The 25123-nt window shown below is 63.7% G+C and overlaps 2 protein-coding genes across 4 annotated transcripts; one reads left to right on the top strand and one right to left on the bottom strand.

The window, feature by feature from the left end:
• The first annotated feature begins 7 nt into the window (after positions 1-7).
• Positions 8-17463, top strand: ZDHHC8 (zDHHC palmitoyltransferase 8). 3 transcript variants are annotated; one of them, XM_039462546.2, is made up of 11 exons: positions 8-253; positions 8723-8844; positions 9008-9165; positions 9250-9422; positions 9630-9732; positions 10143-10234; positions 10400-10541; positions 10744-10864; positions 10948-11057; positions 12261-13261; positions 16522-17463. In XM_039462546.2, the coding sequence occupies exons 1-11, from the start codon at positions 150-152 to the stop codon at positions 16730-16732; spliced, it is 2337 nt and encodes a 778-aa protein (XP_039318480.1). In that variant the 5' UTR covers positions 8-149; the 3' UTR covers positions 16733-17463. The 3 variants fall into 3 exon arrangements, with proteins under 3 accessions (XP_039318480.1, XP_039318482.1, XP_039318481.1); XM_039462548.2 differs by having other exon boundaries at positions 25-253; positions 10400-10433; XM_039462547.2 differs by lacking the exon at positions 16522-17463 and adding an exon at positions 14694-15943 and having other exon boundaries at positions 25-253.
• A 355-nt stretch (positions 17464-17818) lies between these two features.
• Positions 17819-20288, bottom strand: CCDC188 (coiled-coil domain containing 188). Its single transcript, XM_010330531.3, has 9 exons — positions 19764-20288; positions 19565-19672; positions 19393-19482; positions 19163-19219; positions 19020-19079; positions 18854-18918; positions 18629-18686; positions 18330-18379; positions 17819-18255 (listed from the first exon to the last, which is right to left on the bottom strand). Exons 1-9 carry the CDS (start codon positions 20286-20288, stop codon positions 18069-18071), a joined length of 1200 nt encoding a protein of 399 aa, XP_010328833.2. The 3' UTR covers positions 17819-18068.
• Between the last annotated feature and the right edge of the window lie 4835 nt (positions 20289-25123).

Raw genomic sequence — 25123 nt, 5'->3', positions numbered from 1 at the left:
CGCCGCCCGTGGGGTGGGATTTCCTCCGCCGCCGCCGCCGCCGCCGCGGGTCCTGCGCCGCGTCCAGCCCGCCCGCCCGACCCCGGCCCGACCCCGGCCGGCCCCGCCCGCCCGGCCCCGGGGAGGGATGCGGCGGCGCGGCGCCCAGGATGCCCCGCAGCCCCGGGACGCGCCTCAAACCCGCCAAATACATCCCGGTGGCCACGGCCGCCGCGCTGCTGGTCGGCTCCAGCACCCTCTTCTTCGTGTTCACGTGAGTCGGCGCCGCGTCCGGGGGCACGGGGGCAGCCATGGGCAGGGCCCGCACAGCCGGGGCCCGGGGTCGGCGGTCGCGGGGGCTGGCGGGGCACGGGGCGGGCGGGGCGCCGGCTGCAGGCGACCGGAGTTCCTCTCCCCCCCGCCCGGGCTCGGGGGCTGAAGCCGTGTGCAGCCGTCCCGAGCACCGGGGTGAGTCCCTTGTGGGGGGGACACCAGTGCGAGCTGGACACCTCAGGAGTGTCCAGGCAGGCCCTGGCGGGGAGCGCTGGGCCCGGGCAGGGGAGGAGACCAGGCTGCCCAGGGTGTGGCTGCAGCTCTTCCCTCTCCACGGGGCTCCCGAGGGGATGTGGGGCACCCAGACCCAGGAGCCCTCTCTGCAGGTGGCCGTGGGTGCCTCTCGGGTCTTCTTCTGGCTGCCCGCCCCAGGCCAGAGCCAAGTTGTTCCCACGTAGGTGTGGCCTGGCCTGGTTGCCACATGCCTACCCTGCAGCCACTAGTGACCTGGTCCTGGCCCTTGACCTCCCTCTCAGGAAGACCCAGTGGTCGTGGTCATCACAGCTGGAGGACCCAGACCAGGCCGCACCCAGGGCCTGATGTTAGCACAGCACCCCTGTGGGCTGACCATGGTGCACACCAGCACCTTTGAGGTCCTGTTTCTGGGAGTGAGAGCCCACATCTGCAGGTCACTGGGCCCCTCCAGCCTCAACTTCTTCAGCCAAGACACAGGCTGGCTTAGGACCAGAGTGGCATGCGGACAGCACGGCCTCCCTCTGTGGACTTGGGGCCACCCCAGGGCTCCTTCAGGCACAAGGAGTGTTGGGGCTCCAGGCTTTGGGTGCACAGATCTTCAACCACCCACCCCCTTCCACCAATCTGGGATTGAGACGAAGCCCAGGTGGCACGAATGATGACCACCTGTTCCAAGGTGGGGCCACCCCTGAGCATGTGAGCCTGGAGAGGGGCAGGCACGGGCTGCCTGGCCCTTGTCACCTTTGCAGGAGTATGGGGGGGCTGCCGTATGCATGGCGAGGCTGAATCGGGTCCCCATGGAGGCGAGAGAGTTACCTGCAGGCTGGGGCTGGGTGGGCACCAGAGGCTGCCAACAGCGTGTTTAAAAAAGGCCTGTGTGGACGGGCTTATTTCTGGCTCCAGCAAGCCAGCATGTTCTTGTCATTCAGATGTTGCTGGTGTGGGGCAGAGAGAGGTGGGTGGTGGGCAGCCTGGGGAATCTGGCTGGGAAGGAGACATCACACCAAGGCTTCTGGAGGGGTGGGCCCAGCCCAGCGCTGGTCCCCAAGGCCTCGGTGGGTCTGGGGGTCTGGCCTAGTTCCTTACTCCCTCCCTGCAATTCGTTGTCCGTTCTCATGACTTCGTAAGTAATGTGTGGGCTGGGGATGATGGCTCATGCCTGTAATCCCAGCACTTTGGGAGGCTGAGTGAGGCAGGCAGATCACCTGAGGTCAGGAGTTTGGGACCAGCCTGGCCAACATGGCGAAGCCCCGTCTCTACGAAAATACAAGAACTAGCTGGCTGTGGTGGCAAGCGCCTGTAATCCCAGCTACGCAGGAGGCTGAGGCAGGAAAATCACCTGAACTCGGGAGGCAGAGGTTGCAGTGAGCTGAAATCGCACCACTGCCCTCCAGCCTGAGACAGAGCAAGACTGTGTCTTAAAAAAAAAAAAAAAAATGCAATGTGTGTTCTTTATGAGGAACTTGTGAAATGCAAAGAAAAAGAAAAAAGCTAAGAAATTAAAATCAACCCCGCACACCCCCCGTCTCCTGCCCTCCTTGGAAGGCTCTTCTGCTCCTGGAACCACATCTGCAGCCTTGGGCTGTGTGGGGGCTGCGACTGCTGGTTCCCTTGCACGTGATGTCAGGGCTCTTTACACGACGATGCCTGTGAACCTGACCCAGCCTAGGCATGGAGCGCTTGGTGGCTAGCACTCTGCCGAGCACGTTTTTTTTTTTTTTTTTCCCTTTGTTCTGGGGTTCTGGTTTCAGTGACACCAGCACTCTTGAGAGATGGTGTTCCTTCTTGGGGCACTGCAGGCCATGCCTGCACCCAACGCTATGCCTGGTGCGTGCTGACCTCTGCACCCGGAGAAGGTGGCGTCTGTTTCTGTAGCAGGATGGTGGCCCAGGTGCTCACGTGGGTTTGATGTGCCCTGGCCACCTAGCCTGGCTAAGAAGCCCCGCTTGTCCCCTCAGAGCAGGGCTGCCTTGCACCCCTACCCTGAGGCCACACCCCCTGGGCTGAATGGCCATCAGTGATCCTGGCCTCTTCCCCACGCCCTGCCCCGACTCTGCTGGGCTCCTCGAAGGTGGCCCAGTTCCTGAGAAGGTTCTGTTGGGTAGGCTGGGCCCATCAATGCCACCCATAGCAGCTGTGCTGATTCTGGGTAGGCAGGGCTCCAGGCAGCCCCCTTCTTGAGGCAGGCCACTTGTCCACCCATTGCCCACCCTCCTGCCCTGTATCTGGTCTAGGCCCATGGGAAGGGGAGCAGGTTCCTCCTGTGCCCACTATCCCTGTCCTCAGGGCCTACCCAGGGTTCCCGACTTCACTGCTTGCTCCTCGGAGGTTACCAGACAGTGAGTGGTCCCAGCCCCTCCCTTCGCTCCTGAACTCCGTTGCTGCCGGAGGGCGCAGCTTCACCCATGCACCATGAGGGCAGGAGTTCTGGGTGTCATGTGGTGTGTGGGGAGCTGGAGGCCTGACAACCAGGGACCCCTCCCTCAGCCAGATCACCAAGAGTCTTGGGACCAGCAGGACATTCACACATCTCTCCAGGAGGGGCTGGGTATAAAAGGATGCCTGATTGTGAGGGGCACCCTCTCAGGATGGGGCACAACTAGGAAGGCTTCCTGAAGGAGGAGGGCCTCTGAGAAGCTGGAGGCTTCCGAGGTCGTTGTTGTTGTTTGAGACAGGGTCTCGCTTTGTCCCCCAGGCTGGAGTGCAGTCGTGACACTTCGGCTCACTGCAGCCTTGACCTCCTGAGTTCAAAGGATCCTCCCATCTCAGCCTCCTGAGTAGCTGGGATTACAGGTGGGCACCCTCACGCCCGGCTAATTTATTGATTTTTTGTTTCTGTAGTAGAGATGGGGGTTTCACTGTGTGGCCCAGGCTGTTCTCCTGAGCTCAGGTGATTTGCCAGTCTTGGCCTTTCAGAGTTACTGGAATTACAGGTGTGGTCATTGCTCCCAGCCCCTTCCTAGGCTTCTGATGGGATTTGTGTCCCCCTGGGGTACAGAAACCCTTTCCACTGTGGTATAATGCTAGGCTGGGTCCGTGGCTGGCAGAGGGTTGGAAGATGCCTAGACTTCACTCCAGAGCCACACTGCAGAATGACAGGGACCCTGTGAATGTTTGAGGGCTGGGGTTGCCTGGCAGGCTGCCAGTGCCTGGGGCTGAGCCAGGCTGGCTTATCTCTGGGGCATTTGGGATGGTGCGGCTGGTCCCCAGATGGTCCTGAGCCCTTTCCTTGCCTGGAGGCCCAGCTCAGGACAGCAGTCAGACCAGGCCCTGGCCCAGGCCTCGGTGGCCAAGAGGGACTGAACTGCTGATGGGACCTCATGGGTCTGGGGAGCCTGGGGGTGAAAACTCAGTGTGAGCCCCTGCTGGGACCCACTGTGTGTGGCCTGCGGTATTCCTGGCCCCTGAGTCTAGTTTCCCCGTCTGCCCAGGTGTGTGTAGGGATGGCACAGGTCGGTGCAGGTACTTCGAGTCACAAAGGTCCGGCCTGACAAGGGCACAGTGGCTTCTGCCCCTCTGGTCCCGGGCGCCCCATGGGCGAGTGCCACTCATGCACAAACAGTGCTAATGAAGAACCTGATTTAAATGAAAACGTCTGAGTTAAAATTTTCCATTCCACATTTAGCTGTGGCGGACATTCTGCCCCTAAGCCACCCCGCCTTGCTGGGCGGTGTCTCCCTGCCAGCCCTGGCGGGACTTGGGGCCTCAGCCCGGGTGGGGCACACGGTGGTGGTGCAGGTCGTGGCCTGTGGCCCTGGAGGAGGGATTGGAATCTCGACGCTGGGCCCCCCCCGGACCTGCCCTCCCCCATAGCTTGGGTGGAGCCAGCCAGGAGGGACTTGGACGCGGAGGGCCAGACACCCCATTTGCAGACTGGGCCAGACACCCCATTTGCAGGCCGGGCCAGACACCCCATTTGCAGACCGGGCCAGACACCCCTTTTGCAGACCGGGCCAGACACCCCATTTGCAGGCCGGGCCAGACACCCCATTTGCAGGCCGGGCCAGACACCCCATTTGCAGGCCGGGCCAGACACCCCATTTGCAGGCCGGGCCAGACACCCCATTTGCCGACTGGGCCCAGAGCCTGCTTCTGCCTGGCCCTCCGGCACGTGAGGCTGGTGTGTGCCATCAGGCTGGGTGGGAGGAGCCTCCCCAAGCCTGGACCCAGACCACCGCCTGCTGGGCCTGCCTGTGGGACTGCGTGTCCTTGCGTGTCCCTGAGCATCCACACACGGCCTCCCTGTCCCCACATGTCCTCATGCGTCCTCGTGTGGCCCTGTGCGTCTTCATCTTTGCCCTGCCCGCAGAAGTGCAAAGGGAAGCTGAGAGAGCGGGAGGGCCGTGTCTGAGGCCCAGAGTGAGGGCAGCCGAGCTGAAGCTGGGCAGGGCCGGGGACAGTGTGAGGAGGGTGCGTGTGCACGCCTGTGTTCACGTGCGCACACGTAGGTCTTGGTGGGTGAATGATGTGCGGGCGTGTCTGCATTCATGGATGCGGCAGCCTCCCCACTGCCTCTGAGCCCTGAGGGTGGCCTCACAGACATGCGTGCCCGCGTTCGTGCCAGTGCTGGGTGCGTGTGCGGCTTCTGTGCACCAGAGCAGGTTCTCTGTGTTTATGTGTGTACATACCTGTGTACCGGTGTGCGTGTGCACGTGCCCATGTGCCCTGGAGCATGTGTGTGCATGTGTCCATGTCCTCACACGTGTGTCTGCATGTGCCTGTGTACCGTGTGCGTGTGCACATACCCATGTGCCCTGGAGCGTGTGTGTGCATGTGTCCATGTCCTCACACGTGTGTCTGCGCGTGCCTGTGTACCGTGTGCGTGTGCACGTGCCCATGTGCCCTGGAGCATGTGTGTGCGTGTGTCCATGTCCTCACACGTGTGTCTGCGCGTGCCTGTGTACCGTGTGCGTGTGCACGTGCCCATGTGCCCTGGAGCATGTGTGTGCGTGTGTCCATGTCCTCACACGTGTGTCTGCGCGTGCCTGTGTACCGGTGTGCGTGTGCACGTACCCATGTGCCCTGGAGCATGTGTGTACATGTGTCCATGTCCTCACACGTGTGTCTGTGCGTGCCTGTGTACGGGCGTGCGTGTGCACGTGCCCATGTGCCCTGGAGCGTGTGTGTGCATGTGTCCATGTCCTCACACGTGTGTCTGCATGTGCCTGTGTACCGTGTGTGTGTGCACGTGCCCATGTGCCCTGGAGCGTATTTGTGTGTGTGCGCATGTGTCCATGTCCTCACACGTGTGTTTGCGCGTGCCTGTGTACCGTGTGCGTGTGCACATACCCATGTGCCCTGGAGCATGTGTGTGCATGTGTCCATGTCCTCACACGTGTGTCTGCATGTGCCTGTGTACCGTGTGCGTGTGCACGTGCCCATGTGCCCTGGAGCATGTGTGTGCATGTGTCCATGTCCTCACACGTGTGTCTGCATGTGCCTGTGTACCGTGTGTGTGTGCACGTGCCCATGTGCCCTGGAGCGTATTTGTGTGTGTGTGCATGTGTCCATGTCCTCACACGTGTGTCTGTGCGTGCCTGTGTACCGGTGTGCGTGTGCACGTACCCATGTGCCCTGGAGCATGTGTGTGCATGTGTCCATGTCCTCACACGTGTGTCTGCGCGTGCCTGTGTACGGGCGTGCGTGTGCACGTACCCATGTGCCCTGGAGCATGTGTGTGCGTGTGTCCATGTCCTCACATGTGTGTCTGCATGTGCCTGTGTACCGTGTGCGTGTGCACGTACCCATGTGCCCTGGAGCATGTGTGTGCATGTGTCCATGTCCTCACACGTGTGTCTGCGCGTGCCTGTGTACGGGCGTGCGTGTGCACGTGCCCATGTGCCCTGGAGCGTGTGTGTGCATGTGTCCACGTCCTCACACGTGTCTGTGCGTGCTCCTCATCTCCTCCTGCACTGAGCCCTGAGCTGTGGGCCCTGGTGGGTTGGCCTGTGGGCTGGTCCCTGTCAGGCAGACTCCGACCTTGGGGACTATAGAGACAACAGTGAACCTCACCCCGCAGGACTGGAGGGGTGGGCGGCAGCTCAGGTCCCAGTCAGAGAACCCACGACAAGCCTCCGCAACTGCTGGGCCCTCGCAGGCATGCAGGCCGGTAGTGCTTGTGCTGGGCGGGGGCCCCTGCTCATCCTGCAGGCTTCCCAAGTGGCCCCGTGGCTGTGCAGCTGCTGCCCAGCCGCCTGGTGGGGGGAGTCCAGGCTCAGGGAGCACACGGCAGTACTGCCTGCTCCGGCCGTCGGAAGCTCTCGTCAGCCTGGGGTTCGGGCCCTGCCTGCCTGATGGGCGAACGTACTCCCGAGGCCCCGTTAGGGCCAGGAGGCAGGCTGGCGGCCGGCACAGGTGCAGAGGGGCCCCGGGCCTCCATCCTCAGCTCAGCGTTGGGAGGACAGAGGCTGCCTCCCTCCTCTCTGCCCAGGGGTTGACGAATGGCAGTCGTCCCATCCCTTCCCAGAGCACGCTGGCCCCACAGGCACCATGAGGGCCTGCGCTGGGTTTAAGGCTCTGTTGTCAACATCTTGAAATTCTCTATAATTTTAAAATAAGAGGCCAACGGTTTCATTTTGCACAGATTATGTAGCCAGCCCTCCCCAGAAGGTCCGTGGGGAGCTCCAGAGGCCTCACCTCTCCCCGGAGGGCTGGTTCTCTGGGCATCGCTCACCTGCCTGTGCCCATCCTGCTGGGCTGACCACGCCTTAGGGGCCTGCAGTCCTTGCTGAACGGTGTTGCACTGGAGGCCAGGCACATGTTTAAGTGCTGTTTGTGTGCCAGGCAGGGCTGGGGAGGGTCGAAGGAAGGCTGGGGGGCCAGGCCACTGGGCAGGGACAGAGAGGGCCCTCCCAGCAGAGGGAGCTGCGGTTGCTCACCCCAGTGTCTACCTCCACCGGCTGGGCCCTGGACAAGAGGAAGGGTAACTTGGGCTCCCAGCCCCGCCGAGGATGGCTGCCGTGGGAAGTGGAGTCTTTAAATAGCCTCTTGCTTTCCACTAAAAATAGTGAAGCTCTGCTGCCGTGGAGGTGGTTGCTGGGGTGGCGGGGCTGGCTCCTGGCCAGGCGGGCGTAGGTGCAGCAGCGTGGCCACGTGCGCTGGGGCGGTAGGCAGCGCGTGGGCCCTATGCACTGCTGGTGGCCTCGGAGGTCAGGAATGCTGTTGGGGATCCCCACCAGCCCCCCGACTGTGCAGAAGGCCCGGAGGTGCAGGGAGGGACGCAAAACCCTGCGTGCCTGTCCCTGCTGCTTGTCACAGCAGCCCTCTCAGGGTGTGCAGGGGAGGTACGAGGAGCCTGAGGCCAGAGGGGCTTCTCGGAAGCTGTTTGGGTAGATTTAGGGACCTGCTGCAGGCCGTGTGGTCTGAGGACAGGCGGGTCTCCTCAGAGGGGACCGGGGCCAGGCCCCTTGAGGGCTGAGGAAGGCGTCCTTCAGGAAGATGTTTGAGGGCACACTTTACAGGGAAGCTGCGGAGGGCAGCCTGGAGTACTGGAAGGCTTCCCGGAAGAGGGGGTGGCCTTGGAGCCAAGCACTGAGGGCTGGGAAGACGGGAAGTGGTGGGGGCTGCTGTGCATTTCCAGAGTCCCTGAGTGTTCCACTCTGTTGTCTGGGGAGGGAGGTGATAAACTCAAAAGAAGGGGCTGTCTGGATGGGGATGTGCCCATCTGGGAAGAGCCAGGGAGACATGTCCCATGCATTTACTGACCAAGGACTGGGGCTCCCCGCACTCCAGAATCTCCTTGGTGAGAGGCCCCACTCATCCGGGCCAGGGACAGGCCTGGATGAGGCGGCATGGGCACATTTTCCATCTAGGGCTCCCACCTCCAGCCTGAGCACTACCCCCCCACCTTCCCCCCTACCCCACGTAGTGGAGCCCAGGGACCACTGGGTGGTGTGGGAGGGCGTGTGTGGCCTGTCTTTAGACCACTCCTCTTCAGTGTTGTGGCCTTAGGCCTGTGGGCCTCTTGAGGCGGCTGCCCTGGGAGGTCGCTGGGTGAGGGCACAGGTGGCCGCATGCTGTACACGCACCGCCTCTGGCGGTCACTCGAAGGAGCAATGTGGCTGAGGTTTCTTGGCAGGCCTGTGGGTGGCAGCCTCCCCACTGCCTCTGAGCTTTAAGGGTGACCTCGCAGGCTGGCCTGCTGCGCCACATAGCCCAGCCCCTGCATCCCCTCTGCACCCCCGGACCCCACTCTCTGCCTCACTGTCTCCTGCAGGTGCCCGTGGTTGACGCGAGCTGTGTCCCCAGCTGTTCCTGTCTACAATGGCGTCATCTTCCTCTTTGTCCTGGCCAACTTCAGCATGGCCACCTTCATGGACCCTGGCGTTTTCCCCCGAGGTAGGGCCCTGTGGGGGCGGCCCATCTGCTCACTTTCACCAGAGCATCAGTGACTAACTCGAGACAGCCTTGGGGGTTCCTGGTGGGTGGGCTGGACTTGGGGGAGGGAATGGCCTGCCAGGAAAGTCACCTTCCTGCTCCCTGCCTGGCTCCTGGTCTGCAGCCGATGAGGATGAGGACAAGGAGGACGACTTCCGGGCCCCCCTGTACAAGAACGTGGATGTGCGAGGCATCCAGGTCCGCATGAAGTGGTGCGCCACGTGCCACTTCTACCGCCCGCCACGCTGCTCCCACTGCAGCGTCTGTGACAACTGTGTAGAGGTGACCGCCCTGCTGCCCCGCACTCCCCCAGCCCTGCGCCGCATCCCTGCCTGCCACACGCCCTGACGCGCTGCTCCCGCCCAGGACTTTGACCACCACTGTCCCTGGGTGAACAACTGCATCGGGCGCCGGAACTACCGCTACTTCTTCCTGTTCCTGCTGTCGCTCAGCGCACACATGGTGGGCGTCGTGGCCTTCGGCCTGGTCTACGTGCTGAACCACGCCGAGGGGCTGGGAGCCGCGCACACCGCCATCACGTATCCTTGGTTCCTGCGGGCCTCGCTGTAGAGGCGATGTGGACCCGGGGCCCGTTCACGGGAGATGCAGCCTCAGAAGGCTTGGTTTCTGCCCAGGGATCCCCGGCGGGCAGGTGGCCGTCCCTAGGTCGGGAGGGGTTTGTCCGCAGGCGCCTGCTCTGTGCTGCCGCAGTGTCCTGGCCTGCGCCGTTGGCCTTAACGAACTAGCATGGCTGTCATGTGTGTGGCCGGCCTCTTCTTCATTCCTGTTATTGGCCTCACCGGCTTCCACGTGGTGCTGGTCACTCGGGGGCGCACCACCAACGAGCAGGTGCAGACCCCATGGGGGATGGGTGGCCCCAAAGGGCCGAGAGGGTTGGGGCTGCATGGGGACAGGGTGGGGGCCGGGACACCCTGCCTGAGGTAGCTTGTACGGCTCTGTTGAGATGAGGTTCCAACTCTGAGACCCCTGCGTGGGGCCCTGCCTGCCTCGTCCCCTGCGCACACCCTTCCTGTGGGCACTGCAGCCACCAGTGACCCAGAAATCCCACAGCTCTCTGCAGGGACAGGCTGGGTGACCTATGTCAGGGGCAGCCCTGGGCTGACCCCGCCCAAGCCACTTCTCATAAGTACCAGCTTCTAAGGAACCCCAGTGCCCCTGCCCGGCTCCCTGCCCAGCCTCCTGCCCACACTGGCCTGGACCTCGGGAGGCCAGGCTGGCTGAGGGTTCTTCGTCCACAGGTGACTGGGAAGTTCCGCGGGGGTGTGAACCCCTTCACCCGAGGCTGCTGTGGGAATGTGGAGCATGTGCTGTGCAGCCCCCTGGCGCCCCGGTGAGGCCCGGCCTGGGCAGGGCGGCGGGGGCCTCTGCTGGGCGTGGGGCAGGCAGCCTTGCACCCTCAGCTTGGTCCGTTTTGGCTCTTGCCAGGTGTGGCCAGCCCTGCCCTTGTGTGTTCGTGGCAGGTAAGCTGGCTACTGACCCCTGTGCCCTGGTGCAGGTACGTGGTGGAGCCACCCCGGCTGCCGCTTGCGGTGAGTCTGAAGCCGCCTTTCCTTAGACCTGAACTCCTGGAGCGAGCTGCACCGCTCAAGGTCAAGCTTAGTGACAACGGGCTGAAGGCTGGCCTGGGCCGTAGCAAGGTGGGGGCCTGACTGGGGGACGGGCTGGCAGTCAGGCCCTTGGATGGGGAAGCAGGCAGGTTGGTGGAGGCCTAGAAGAGGTGGATGGGGCAGGTGGAGCCCCAGGCAGATTCTGGGGAGGGGGCTAGGTCCCAGGCTGAATCCCTAGGAAGCCCTGCCCCCCATCCAAGCCCCACACACCACTGACCCCACCCCCTCCCAGTCCAAGGGCAGCCTGGACCGGCTGGATGAGAAGCCGCTGGACTTGGGGCCGCCGCTGCCCCCCAAGATAGAGGCTGGCACGTTCAGCAGTGACCTGCAGACCTCTCGCCCAGGCAGTGCTGGTGAGGTGGGGGCAGCCACACCTGGGGAGGGACATGGGTTGACCCTCATCTGACCTCAGTCTGACGGTGGTCTGCACCCCCAGAGAGTGCCCTGTCGGTGCAGAGGACGAGCCCTCCAACACCTGCCATGTACAAGTTTAGGCCGGCCTTCCCCACAGGTCCCAAGGCACCCTTCTGTGGACCAGGCGAGCAGGTAAGGAGGCCTGGCCTGCCTTCCTGCAGGCCCTGCCCCCAAGGCCTGCCTCTAGCAGCTCTACCCCAAGCCTTCATCCAAGGGAGGCCCCACTCCCAGAGCCCTGTCCCACACAGTGGAGGACACATCCCCTGAGGCCACGTCCCTCAGGGCTCTGCCTGGGTTACCAAGGGCCTTGGGTGACTGGTAGGACCCTGCCTGTGTGCACCCAGAGCTGGGACCCAAGGAGGGGAGCAGGGTGTGCTGGAAGGGGCTGGCGTGGGCTGTCTAGGCTTGGCATCTGTCCCTTGGCTGGCATTGCCCTAGGCCAGGTGGGCGGCTACCCCCAGGAGCAGTGTGTACCAGGATGCTTGGAATTCCACCATTAGTCGCTCTGTAAGGCCCACGGGAAGACTCTGGAAGAATTTGAGACCTGCTTGAGAAAGCACATTTCTCTTTCCTGAGTTGCATGAATGCTCTGTGGTCACTGGAGTGGTGGGCAGCGCCGGGCGGTCCGGGCAGTGATCGGAACGCCGAGCAGCCCCAGGGCACCGTCCCTCCTCCTGGGCCACCCAAGAGGCAGGCCTGTGGCTGGGCCCTGTGCAGCGAGACCAGCCCCATCCCTGGGGCCTCTCCCCTCAGGGTTGATGTCCTTCCTGGAGAGTCACTGGGTGGAGCAGAGTCTGGGACTTCTTGGCGAAGGGTCGGAGTCTGCAGGCATGCAGGGCCTGGCCTCGAGGGGGAGTCATCCCTGCTCGGAGATGAGGGCTCCGGGACGGCACTTACTGGGACTCCTGGGTCCAGTGGGGGAGTGGGTCTGGTTGGCCAAGCACATGGAGCCCACATTTGCCCTGATACCCTTCTGGCTTTGTGGTTCCTGAGGCTTTTGTTTCCAGCCCAAGCCCATGCCCACATGCCTGTCACAGAGGCTAGATGAGGCCCTTTCTCCATGTGGCTGCCCTTGAGTGGTGGACCCCTGGGGCTGCAAGGGCAGAGCCCTGCGTGTCTGCAACAGCCAGCTCTGGCCTCCCTCCCACCGCAGAGCCCTTGCGCCTCAGCCACGGGTACTCAGGGGCAGGGCTGTGGGTCACTGCGTGGCTCCTAATGGCTCCTTGAGGCCCAGTTCCTGGGGCCACAGTGCCACGGATGGCCCCTGTGGGTGCCGACTGGCAGCTGCAGGCAGGGTGGCGGGTGCACAGTGGTGAGAATGCCCTCTCCATGCAGGTTCCAGGCCCTGATTCCCTGACTCTGGGGGATGACAGCATCCGTAGCCTGGACTTTGTGTCCGAGCCGAGCCTGGACCTCCCCGACTACGGGCCTGGGGGCCTGCCCTCCACCTACCCGCCGTCCCCGCCGCTCAGCGCCTCTGAGGCCTTTTCAGGCGCTTTGCGCTCCCTGAGCCTCAAGGCTTCGAGCCGGCGGGGTGGGGACCACGTGGCCCTGCAGCCCCTGCGCTCCGAGGGTGGGCCCCCCACGCCCCACCGTAGCATCTTTGCCCCCCATGCACTGCCCAACCGTAATGGCAGCCTGTCCTATGACAGCCTGCTCAACCCTGGCTCACCTGGTGGCCACGCCTGCCCCGCCCACCCAGCCGTGGGCGTGGCCGCATACCACTCACCCTACCTGCACCCCGGGGCAACAGGTGACCCACCACGGCCCCTGCCCCGCAGCTTCAGCCCCGTGCTGGGCCCCCGGCCCCGGGAGCCCTCGCCTGTGCGGTATGACAACCTGTCCAGGACCATCATGGCGTCCATACAGGAGCGCAAGGACAGGGAGGAGCGCGAGCGCCTGCTGCGCTCCCAGGCCGACTCGCTCTTCGGAGACTCGGGCGTCTACGACGCTCCCAGCTCCTACAGCCTGCAGCAGGCCAGCGTGCTGTCTGAGGGCCCCCGAGGCCCCGCGCTGCGCTACGGCTCCAGAGACGACCTTGTGGCCGGGCCCGGCTTCGGCGGTGCCCGCAACCCTGCCCTGCAGACGTCACTGTCCTCGCTGTCCAGCTCCGTGAGCCGAGCACCGCGGACGTCGTCGTCCTCCCTGCAGGCTGATCAGGCCAGCAGCAGCGCCCCGGGGCCCCGGCCCAGCAGTGGCTCACACAGGTCGCCCGCGCGCCAGGGCCTGCCCTCCCCGCCCGGCACTCCCCACTCACCGTCCTACGCAGGCCCCAAAGCTGTCGCCTTCATCCACACGGACCTCCCAGAGCCGCCGCCCTCGCTGGCCATGCAGAGGTGGGTGCTGGGAGGTGCGGGTGGGCTTCCTGCTACAGGGCAGCTGTCCAGCCGTCTGCAGGGCCCCTCTTGGCTGGGCACTCAGAGGTCATCCCAGGGGCCTGTGTTTTTCTCTGGGGACGGGACAGGGCGGATGCGCCTCACCCTGCCGTGTGGCCCAGCTCTGAGGACGTCCTGGGCACGCCCTGGGGACAGGGTATGAGAATTTGTGTCCTGAGCCCAACGACTCGTTCTTCCAGAGCTGGCACAGACCCAGCGTGTGGGAGGGCTGTGGGGCTTTCTCCTTGGGGCTGGAGCCATGCGGCAGCCTGGGGCTCCTCTAGGCTGTGGCTCTGACCTCCTGGGTCACACTGTCCCTGTCCACCAGGGCCCTCCCTGGGCCTTCTTTGTTGGATCTCTAGGAGGCTGGGGCTGAGGACATGACCTAGCAGTAGAACGTGTGACCCTGGGTGGCCCGGCCCTGGCCCTCCCTATAGCACATAGTTCCAGGAAGCAGGGGCTTCCCTGCTCATAGGTGGGGAAACTGACTAGGGAAGGCAGGCTGGCTGCAGGCACCCAGCAGGTTGGTAACTGGGACCGCAGGGTCAGCTGCCTCACAGGCCCAGGCCCAGCTGGGAGAACTGCACACCTCCGGGGCCAGGACCCACACCACTGACGCACAGTGTCTTCGTGGCACCCGTGGCCCTGTCCGGGCCTGGAGACCTCAAGCACAGGCTCAGTGGTTTGCCGTCGGCAGACGCGGCCCCGGGCGTCAGCCCGGCCCAGCCCCGTCCACCTGGCCACAGAGGGATGAGGGCCCAGCAGTCGGCCCTGAGCAGGGCCCCCTACTCCACAGGCTCGGGGTCTGCTCAGCTTTTGTGGGGTCAGGGAGCAGGCTGCCATTGGGTGTGAGGAATGGAGAAGCTGAGATCTAGAGGTGGGCAGCATGGCCGCCAGGCAGGGACCGCAGGCTGGGGACAAAGGGCGCTCGCCTGGAGAAGCTTTAAGCAGCAAGGATAGAGATGCTGTTAGTCAGCGCTGCTGGGCAGGAGGGCAGCCCCTTGTTTTCCTGAGAGAGAGCCAGCGTAAGGCCTGGCAGAAGGGCCGGGCTCACAGCACAGGGCAGGGGCTCCATTTAGTGCCCACCTGGCTGCCCCATGCTCTCTGTGGCCAGTGCCAGTTAAGAGGGACCCAGGGACTCGGGAGGGTGGTGGCAGTTGTGACGATATCTGTCTGTCCTGCGATGGCACAGCCACTCCCCCGGCAGCCTCTGGGGCCCTGCCTGCTTTCTGGGTGAACCCTCTGAGCCCAGGGGACAGGGGCTGCCGGGGGCCCCACCACGCTGCTGCACCAGTCCACATCCGTCGTCTGTCCTGCTGCATCCTCCGTCTGCTGTCCCCACGTGTCCCCGTGTTCACCGTGTGTGTGCGCGTATGTGCTTGTTTTCATGCAGGGGTCACTCTCAGCTGAAGACTCCCCCAAGTAAGCTTAATGGGCAGTCCCCGGGCCCGGCCCGGCTGGGACCTGCCACCGGCCCCCCAGGGCCCTCTGCCAGCCCTGCGCGGCACACGCTGGTTAAGAAGGTGTCCGGCGTGGGTGGGACCACGTACGAGATCTCGGTGTGAGGACTGACCGCCACCCATCCGCTGTGGTGCCACGGGGACCAGGACCCCGCAGCGCGCCCCCTCCCCACCGACTTCTCTGCCCCAGGGACAGGAGGCCACCCCAGCCGGGGGTGGAGCCCTCGGCGGGAGAGAGAGCCACGCCTCCACAGCTTGCCCCAAGCGCCCTGCCTGTCCATCCACTCATCTGACCGTGGGGAAGTTGGCTCCCTGGGCCAGGGGCCACTGGGCTGGTCTGTGTCTGGGCCTGTCCCATGGCTGGGGCACTGAGGGGGCCCAGTCAGGCTCTTCGAGGCACCCTCTCTCAGCCAGGACTGGGCCCACTCCTATCACCCATGCACCCCAGATCATTGCCAGGCCAGCCCCCAACGATCCCCTTACAGACGGGTCCCAGAGATGGACAGAGGCCCCCAGGGCCCCCACCATCCTTCTGACACACCCTGTGGGCTCCCGGACCAAGGGTCCCCCGCCAAGCTACTCCTAACGCATTGCCTTTCACGGACCCCGCTGGAAGCTTGTAGCTTGGCAAGGCCGATGCTTCTGCCCTGGCCTGCTCTGGGTGGTGGTGGATAGGGGACAGATGGACAGCCAGCCGGCTGTGGCGGGGCCCGGCTCCGTGTGTCCCGTGTCGCCCGGCAGGCGGGCTCGTGTCCGTGTCTGTGTGCCGTGCTGCTGCGCGTGTGGCCGCGCTGTGTGACGTGTCAGTGCTCAGCCGCCGCTGTCCCTTTCATCAAAGCCTTAACCTTTGCTTTATGCTCTTGTGGGAGGCGACGGGGGGCAGGCGGGAGCAGGCATGGGGGTGATGCTGCCACAGGGGGCCGGTGACACCCAGAGCCCCCTCCCCAGCCCTCAGGCCCTCCCTGCCAAACTGGAGAATCCCCGCCCCCAGGCATGCGGAGTCCCCAGCCCTGGGCTGGCCGTGGTGCTCGCGCCCTGTGGAAAGCACACTGGGAGGCCAGCGCTTCCCCTGGCGTCAGGGACCCGAGAGCAAGCACACGACAGCGTCCGCTTGCGTTGTGTCTGTTTTATGTTTTTATATCTACATCTATATATCTATAATTTTATTAAAAAAAGAAAAAGAGTTACTTTGATTCTTTCCTTGGGCAAGGCCAGGGCTGATGCTGCAGGACCCCCAGAGTCAGGGGAGGGCAGGGGCCGGGCCTCAGAAGAGGGTGGCTGCTGTCTGGTGCGCAGGGGTCATGGGGTCCTTGGGGACATTTCTGCCGACTTGGGCTGAGCCAGGGGCCTGGGAGGAAGGGGTGGCCGATGGTCCGTGGCTGGGAAGTGTGAGGGTCTCTAGCCTTGGATCTGTGCCATTTCTGGCAGTGACAAGGTGTTTGGGGGAAAGACCTGGGTCTGCCGCTCCCTACAGGGGGGGTCCCAGGACGCAAGAGCTTGGGGAGATGAAATGGGGGTGCATAGGGACCACCTGCTGGCTCAGGACCCTGTGGGGGCCGCTGAACCTGCTGGAACTCTCCTGCCTGCCAAATGCCAGGGGCAGGGCTGAGGGAGTGTGAGGGATTCACAGCTGTTTGGGGCTGAGGCGGCCTGGGCTGGGGCTGTCCCCGCGTGGGAGGTGTGAGGGCTGCAGGGCCCCGAAGCTGCGCCATGCTGACCTCCACCTTTCTGCTTCTCTCTCACGGATGCCGCGGCCCGCAGGGGGCGGATTGGCACCTGCACCCGTGGATGGGGGCGGCGTGGCCAGCCCTGGGTGCCCCCTGGGCTGCACCTGTGCCACCTTGGCCGTCCGGAGGACCGCCCACCACTGCGGGCCCCCTGGAGCCCAGCTGCCGGGGCGCCCCCACGAGGGGCCATGTGCCGCCTGCACTTGGCTGCCTCCAGCCTTTTCCCCAGCCTCTCCGGGCCCTAGCAGGATGAGAAGTAGGCGGGTCTGGGGCCCGGGACAGCCTAGCTGGGGACCCGGGAGGTCAGGCTGCCATGGACCCTGGGGCAGGGCTGGGGGTGGGCTGGGCTCTCCTCTCCACCAGCCACAGCTTGACAGACTCCCAGGCTGCCAGGGCCTGAGACCCTGTGTCCATGTGACCTCAGGGAGTCCCTCACCTGCTGCAGGGGGCCCAGCACCCAAAGGGGCAGCCGCAGCGCTGTGGGGACCAGCACGACCTTTGCCCAGCCTCCCTGCCTGACCAAGCACTTTAGACTAAGCCCAGGCCTCCAGGGGTTGGGCTGGGGGGGCGGGTCTCAGGTTGTGCCCGAAGGTCTCTGCACTCCTCCTGCCCTTCCCCTGACACATGAACAGATGCCTTAACTTCCTGGAGCCGCCAGCCTGGTGAGCCATTGACCCCTGCCTGCCACCGAGGTCCTGTGGTCGTGGCCAGCTCTGCCCAGGCCCCACTGGGGCTGTGTGCACCCAGAGACGATGCTGCTGGGAGGGGAGGGCCCATGGCCCTCCAGCAGTTGGCACGGCCTGCAGCACGGCGGCACTCTGGCCAGCCCTGCTCTGGCACAGGGTCCCCGTCCCTGGGTCCACCCTGGGCTGTGGCTCTATTTCTCCCATTTTGGGACGAGAAAGCCACAAAGCTGTTGTTCTTAAGGGTACCCCTGCCAATTCTCCAAATAAAATTTTTGGTGTTGATCTCCATAGCTTTGTCTACCGATGTGGTCCCCGGGACGGGACTGGGCCCCGGGTCGGGGAGGCAACAGGGCCTGGGCAGGGCGGGTGCAGGCCAGGCGGGGAGGGGAGCGGCCTGAGGGGCATGGGGTCAGTCGGCCAGCAGGCTCAGCGCTGAAAACCTGCCCTTCGAGGTCTCCAGGAGGGCCTGGCCTGGGGGGGAGACCTGAGGACCCCCCAGTCCTGCTGTTTTCTTTCAGGGGAGACCCTCTTAAGATGCCCTGGCGGCGTCACAGCCCCATGTGGAGGGCCTGCCTTCTGGAGGGCAGGTGGGAAGTGGGTGGGAAGCCAGCCCTGAGGCTGGGGTCTCCACCCCGAGGGACCCTTGCTGCTGGATCGCCGGGGCGTCCCTTCCCAGATTTCCACAGAGACATGCTCACAGGCCACGTATGTCATGACTCTATGTCCAGCTGCAGGCCCAGCCCTCAGGACAGACCCCGCCTCCATCCTTCTCTGCAGCTCCTGGCTTGGACGGTGCACAGTGGTGCCATGGGCAGGGGGCTGGCACGGCCACTGGGCATCTGGGACAGTGCTGGCCGCCTGGCCTCCTCCTCACTGGGGCCACCTGGCCTCCGGCCTAGAAGGGCAGGAAGCCGTCCACCTCGAGGCGCAGGAAGGGGCCCAGCAGGGCCCGGAGCTTCCAGACGGTGGCGCGGCTCAGCAGGGGTGGCACCAGCCCCTCGAAGGGTGTGGGGTTCACCACGTACACGTAGGCGGTGGTCCAGACCAGCAGGGCCCCCAGCAGCAGCCTCAGGGTCAGCAGCCTGCGGGCGGCGGTGGTCAGGGGCTGGGGCGCGCAGGGGGCCTGGGGGCTGGGCTCTGCTTCGCAGTCACCTACCAGAGCTGGCCTGCCAGGCCCTTGGAGCTTTCCAGCTTTGGCCTCCCTTTCTGTCGGGGAGGGGCTGGATCAGAGCCCACCCCAAGGGTACAGACCGAAGAGGGGGGAAATCCCTGGCTTTGGGAAACCCTCTTAGACAGGGGTCCCCCACCACAGCCCTGGCCCCTTCCCGGACAGGCTCCTGCAGCCACTTCTCAGCTGCCCTCCTGCCCTGGGCCTGGCCTGCTGGAGCCCATTTCTCCCACTCCTGCGGGCAGGGCCCTGGCTTCCAGATCCGGAGTGGGGTGTGGGGGGCTCACCGCCATGCTTGCCATCTGCTGCTCCTTCCTGGCCTGACTGCGGCACTGGGCCCGCTCCCTGCAGGGGCCTTACTGTCAGGACCCCGTGCCCTCCACCCCCAGCCCGGCACCACCCCCTGGCTTGGTGCTGTGGAGGTGGGGGGGTCAAGGATGGGTCTCCCCCATCCTGACCAGGACATCTTCTGAGACCCTGTTCAGCTGGCCCGGCCCCCGCCCCCACATTACCCCAGAATCTCCAGCTGGATGTCCTCCATCTGGTCCAGCACGCCCCGGATGTCCTTCTTGAGGTTCTGGGGGCCAGAGGAGGTAAGCACAGCAGCCCCCCGCCCTGCCCTCCCTGCTTCTTACCCTCCTGCTCCGTCCTTCCGGGTTCTGCCCTGTGGGGACCTACCAGGAGCCCGGCGGCCTGGTTGTTCAGGGCCGTGTGCACCTCAGCCACGCTGTCCCACACCTGGGGGGAGGTGGGGTCACGCCTGAGGAGCAGGACCCACCGGGTGGACCCCCAGCACCCCTCCCCCTCAGCCCGGTGGGCACCTCTGTGATGACCATCTTCTTCCTCTCAAAGCACAGGCGGATCTGCTGCAGCTCCTTCTGAGGGTGGGGCCCAGGGTGGGCTTGGGCAGCATCAGCGGGGGGCTGGTACCTCCCTGCCAGGCCCGCTGGCCTGCTGCATAAGACCCCCTCCCCACCAACCCCCCCCCAGCCCACCTGGAGTGCGGTGCTCGGGTTTCTCCCCCCGCAGCTTCCCCCCAACCGAGGCCCACCTGGGACTGCTGCACGAAGGCCTCTTGCCGCTGGCACAGCTGTAGAGGCACCCTGTCCCCCAGGGGCTGCGTGCTGGCCGGCTCTGGGGTCTGTGGGAGAGCCCCCAGATCAGCCCCAAGGCCGTGGGCTAGTGGGGCATTGGCTGCATGGGTCCCCAGGCCCTGCACTTACCCAGGCCAGGGAGGTACAGCTTGAGTGTTCGGGACACAGGGGCAGGAACTGCTGCCCTGGCCCCAGGAGGGCCCCCAGCTGCTCCCGAAGGTCTTGGTTCTGCCTTTTCTGGGAATGGGGGTGCCGAGAGATGGAACTGCCTGTCATGGCCACTCCTGGGGCTGGGGCAGGGGTGCCAGGCGGTGAGTGGGGTGCTCACCAGGCTGTGGTTCTCCTGTTCCAGCTGCAGGAAGGACTGTTCTGCAGAGCCCAGCAGCCCGCACTGCAGCTGGGAGAGGGTTGCCCTGGGCGAGGCCAGGGCCCCTCCCTCCGGCGACAGGGGTGGGCATGGGCGGGGTTTGGGCCCCAAGCCAGTGGATGCCCCCTGCCTGGAAGCCCCCTGGTTTGTCCCTGGGTGCAGGGGCCAGGCCCACCGGAGCCCCGTCTCTGGGACTCCTTGTCTTGGCCCCTCAGGGTCTCTGGTTTTCTGCTCCTCGCTAGACAGAAAGGTCCCGGGAGTCTCACCCTCCACCCTGGGCCCCCTGTCCTCTGCCTCTGGGACTGGGAAAGGTCTCTGGGACTGCATTAAGGGAGCAGAGGAGATGGGGCCCAGGGAGGGCCACCCTACAAACCCCCGGCAGGGATGCCCCAGGCATCCTCCATGGCTGCTGGAGGCTGGGGCTGGGGCTGGGGGACACTGGGGGTGGGGGTGACCACAGGGGCCCAGGGTCTTCAGTCCCTCCATCCCTCCCTGCAACCCCTTCCTGACCCCAGGTCCAGGCTCTGGCCTGGCCCAACCTGCCACCCTCTTATTGAGGGGCACTCTGGGCGACCCAGTGGCTCCCAAGCAGCCCCAGGCCACAGTCACAAAGGCCTAGGTGAGGCCAGGGAGGTCACAATGGGCCCCTCCCACCTGGTCCTGCAGCTCCTCTGCCTGGTGACCTCACTGCCTCTGACCCACTGACCCACCAGTGAATTCTTTTTCTTTCTTTTGATGAGAGAGGGTCTTGCTGTGTCATCCAGGCTGGAGTGCAGTGGCACGATGATCTCATTTCTCCAACTCCTGGGCTCAAACCATCCTCCCACCTCAGCCTCCTAAGGAGCTGGGACTACAGGTGTGTGCAACCATGTCTGGCTAATTTTTAGATTTTTTAATAGAGATTGGGTTTTTGATACGTTGCCCGGGCTGGTCTTAAAACTCCTGGCCTCAAGTGATCCTCTTGCCTCAGCCTCTGAAATTGTTGGGATTATGGACATGAGCTACTGCACCCACCTAGTTATTTTTCTTAAATGTGAAACACACACACACACACACACACACACACACACACACACACACACAGAGTGTATTCAAAAAATATCGAACAATAAAAATGCCATCTGAGCCTTTCCCGACTGCGTCTCCTGTCCCTGCAGCCAGGAACCTCCTCTTTAAGCGCTTCCTGGAGATGGGCTGCTGTCCCCTGCCCCTTGTTCACACGGAAGAGGTCGTCCTGCAGCCCAGCTTTCTTTTCACCGAATGTATCTCTGAGGTTTTTTTGTTTTGTTTTGTTTTGTTTTTTTGAGACGGAGTTTCGCCCTTGTTACCCAGGCTGGAGTGCAATGGCGCGATCTCGGTTCACCGCAACCTCCGCCTCCTGGGTTCAGGCAATTCTCCTGCCTCAGCCTCCTGAGTAGCTGGGATTACAGGCGTGCGCCACCATGCCCAGCTAATGTTTTGTATTTTTAGTAGAGACGGAGTTTCACCGTGTTGACCAGGATGGTCTCGATCTCTTGACCTCGTGATCCACCCACCTCGGCCCCCCAAAGTGCTGGGATTACAGGCGTGAGCCACCGCGCCCGGCTCTCTGAGGTTTTTAAACCATTCTTTTCTGGCTACGTATTGAACATTTACTTTATGCCAGATCCAGTACATGCCATCGTTATCCTCGGTTTACAGGTGGGGAAACTGAGGCAGGAAGCCCTTTAGTCACTCGCCGAAGGCCATGCGGCTGTTACAACCAAGCCACCGCGTGGCGGGGGCCAGATTCACATAGGGGCCCGTTCCCTTCTGCTCCTTGGTGCTCCTCACACCGCTGGCCCCGCTGCCCCTCACTGCCCCTCACTGCCCCTCACTGCCCCTCACTGCCCCTCAGAGTCCCTGTGCCGGTGCCTTCCTCCTTCTCGAACCCCTCAGCCCTCAGTGAACCCTCAGAAAGCTGGCTCCCAGGAGTTCTCATGTGGGAGGAACAGCCCAGTTCCCTCTTCTCTCAGTGTCCTGGCCCCGCTGCAAGGTGACTCAACCTCCTACATCAAGAGGCGGGGCCCGCTCTCCACCTCTGGACTCTGGACCGGCCTCAGATGCACTTGGCCAGTGGCTGCTCCTAAGCGGCTGTGGACAGTTATTTGGCACGACCCCCGTGTGCTGGGCCTGGACCTCTCTTGCTTGGCTCTGGGGACTGTTCTCTGTGCAGGAGGCCTGGGCTGGACTGCAGGATGAGAGGCCACGGGACAGGAGAGGCTTCTGTCATCCCAGCTGGTCCCCAGCTGCCTGAAGATGGGTGGGCAAGCCCAGCGAGACCCCCAGAGAACGGGCCCAGACGGCCAGCCAAGTTGCAGCCACGTACGGCCGAGCCCCAGGCAGTCACGTGGTTTTGCCACTGAGTTTTGGAGTGAGCCGTGATGTGGGAGGAGATACTGAGAAGGCTCACAGGCCTAGAAGCATCTTACCCTGACCTCACACCTGCTAGACACTGGGCCGGGGAAAGAATCAGGGCTGAGGGCGTTTCCCCCAGCACTGGAAGGCCGGTCGTGGTCCTTGGTGCTGGGAGCTGGTCTTCTTCCTGGAAGCCTGCAGGGCTTGTGAGAGAGGGTCCTGCTCTGTCATCGAGGCTGGAGCGCAGTGGCACAGTGCTGTCTCATTGCAGCCTCCAACTCCTGGGCTCAAGCAATCCTCCCCCCTCAGCCTCCCAAGTAGCTGGGACTGCAGGTGTGTGCAACCATGCCCAGCAAATTTCTAAATTTTTTATAGAGATGGGGCTCTCGTTACGTGGCCCAGGCAGGTCTTGAACTCCTTGTCTATCTGCAAGAAGCCCTCTGATGCCTGTGTCTCTGGGGTGACACCCACTGCGGGTGCTTGGTGAGCACACTCGGCCTCGATACCTGACATTTCTGTGATAAGATTGCTTCTCGGTTTCTGCTCATCGTAGAACTCCTGTCCGTCAGATATGGGGCCTTTTGAGTTGATGCTGTGATCCCTTCTTCTCTACCTTTGCTTGTAGATAGACTTTCCTGCATCCAACACACACGCTGTCTCTGCTTTTCAAACACTTGGTTCTGGGGCCAGGCACGGTGGCTCCCTCCTGTAATCCCGGCACAGTGGGAGGCTGAGGCGGGCAGATCACTTGAGGTCAGGAGTTCCAGACCAGCCTCGCCAACGTGGTGAAACCTGTCTCTACTAAAAATACAAAAATTAGCTGGCCATGGGGGTGTGTGCCTGTAATTTCAGCTACTCGAGAGGCTGAGGCAGGAGAATCGCTGGAACCCAGGGACGGAGGTTACAGTGAGCCGAGATGGTGCCACTGCACTCCAGCCTGGGCGACAGAGCCAGACTCTGTCTCGAAATAAATAAATGAATAAAAATGAAGAAGTTGGTTCGGATTTTAGCAGTCCTGCTTTTCATTTCCAAGACATCCCCATTGTTCCTGAGCTCCCCTCTTCTTGTTCCAGAGAATTCGGTTCTGCTCTTACGGACAAAGTGGGTTTTGGGGGAGGTGAATCTTGTGCTTTCTGCATTTTCTCGATTGTGGTTCTTTTCTGTTTGTTTAGTCTTGGAACTTCCCGTGAGACTCGGGGCTCAAATGTCTGACTTGCCTTCTCTTCGATCCCTGTTTCTAGGGAAGCAGGCGGAGCTGCCGGGCGCTCCTCTGTCGTGGTTAACGTGAGACAGCCGGACAGCCAGGTCCCTGGAGGGAGGCCTCCAGCCTCCCGCTGCTGTCCTGCCGTGTCTGTTCACAGCACACGTCCCCTCACCAGTGACGAGGCCACTGCTTGCCAGCCGCTCGCCTTCCTCCTGCCAGGCTGTCCTGCCTCGTCAGCCTCCGCCTTCCACCTCAAGAAGTGTCTCGAAATACCTTGTCTGCAGATGACCTCTCTCCTGTTCCGGTGCCACGTGGGCCTCCACAGCGGAGGCACGGACGCCTGGCCCTGGCTGCCGGAGGTGTCTGCTTAGCTGTCAGAGGGCGGCGGCAGCTCCAGGACCCTCCCTGGCCTCTGCCCTGTTCATTCCTTGCTGCAATGTCATGGGTCTCAGGATGCGCTGAGCTCAGAGACCCCCATGGGGCAACCTGGGATGGGGGCTGAGGAAGGCCTCTTGGAGGAGCCTTGAGGCGAGGTGGCCCTGGGGTGGGGTGGAGGAGGCTGTGACCAGAAGGGGCAGGGGCTGTCCCCTGCTCTGTGTGTCCCTGAGTGGGTGGGGGGGCTGTCCCCTGCTCTGTGTGTCCCTGAGTTGGGGGGCTGTCCCCTGCTCTGTGTGTCCCTGAGTGGGGGGCTGTCCCCTGCTCTGTGTGTCCCTGAGTGGGGGGGCTGTCCCCTGCTCTGTGTGTCCCTGAGTGGGCGGGGGGTGGGTCTGTCCCCTGCTCTGTGTGTCCCTGAGGGAGTAGGGGGAGCTTTCCCCTGCTCTGTGTTTCCCCAGTCTGCTAGGTGCCCCAGGGGGCCCAGGATGCTGAGGAGGGAGAGGTCTTCGTGTGGACAGGTGGCTCCTGTAATGACCGGACGACACTGGCTTCCTGGGGGACAGCAGGGCAGGGTCTTTAGGTCCCACCATAGGTGCCCAGGCCTGGCTGAGATTCCCCAGCATCCCCGAAGGGGCGCCTGGGACAGCCCGATGGCCCCTTGTCCTCCTGTCACCCTCGACCCTGGGCACCACCCTCCGCAGCCTGGAAACCCGAGCTCCCTGACACCCTCGCCCGCTCCCAGCCTGGGCCCGGGCAGGCTGCTGCTCTCTCAGTCAGCCCTGAAGCCTTTCCTCCCCAGCCTCCTCACCCCTCCCTGTGGTCCTTGCCAATCACCGGAGCCCCAGAAGGTGGGAGACTCTTGGAGAGACGGGGCCCTGGATCCACAGCCCTGGGGTCCCCCACTCACGGGGTCAGATACGCTAACAAAGGCCAAGAGCCCTGCCAAGCAGTGTCCGGGATTGGAGCGTGCATGGGGGTTCGCCTCGGGGCCGGGCTCCAGGATGTCGTGAAGGACAGGGCGTGGCGGCAGCGGGGGCACTGGCTGAAAGCCGGAACTCCCGGCCTCGAGGGCGGAAAGTGTGTGGCCAGCGCGGCGTGCTGGTGGGGGGGGGGGGGGGCGTGGCCCCGTTGCCAGGCAGCGCCTCCCTGTACGCCAGTTGCCATGGAAGCCGCTTCCTGCCCATGTTGCCACAGCATCCAGATGGCCTCGGGGAGCCTGGTGCGGAGGGGCTGCCCTGTGTCCTTGCCCCTCCTCCGCTGCCCAGGAATGGGCTGGGAGGGCAAACAGGAGCAGAGGCTGGGACGCCCAGCGTGGAGACCTGAGTCCTTCCTGCGGGAGCTAGGTGGCGTGTTCTGCTGTCCTCAC

The sequence above is a fragment of the Saimiri boliviensis genome, chromosome 21, assembly GCF_048565385.1.
Source record: "Saimiri boliviensis isolate mSaiBol1 chromosome 21, mSaiBol1.pri, whole genome shotgun sequence".
NCBI lineage: Eukaryota > Metazoa > Chordata > Mammalia > Primates > Cebidae > Saimiri > Saimiri boliviensis.
The sequence above is the reverse complement of the archived record's forward strand: the minus strand, read 5'-3'. Positions and strand labels throughout refer to the sequence as shown.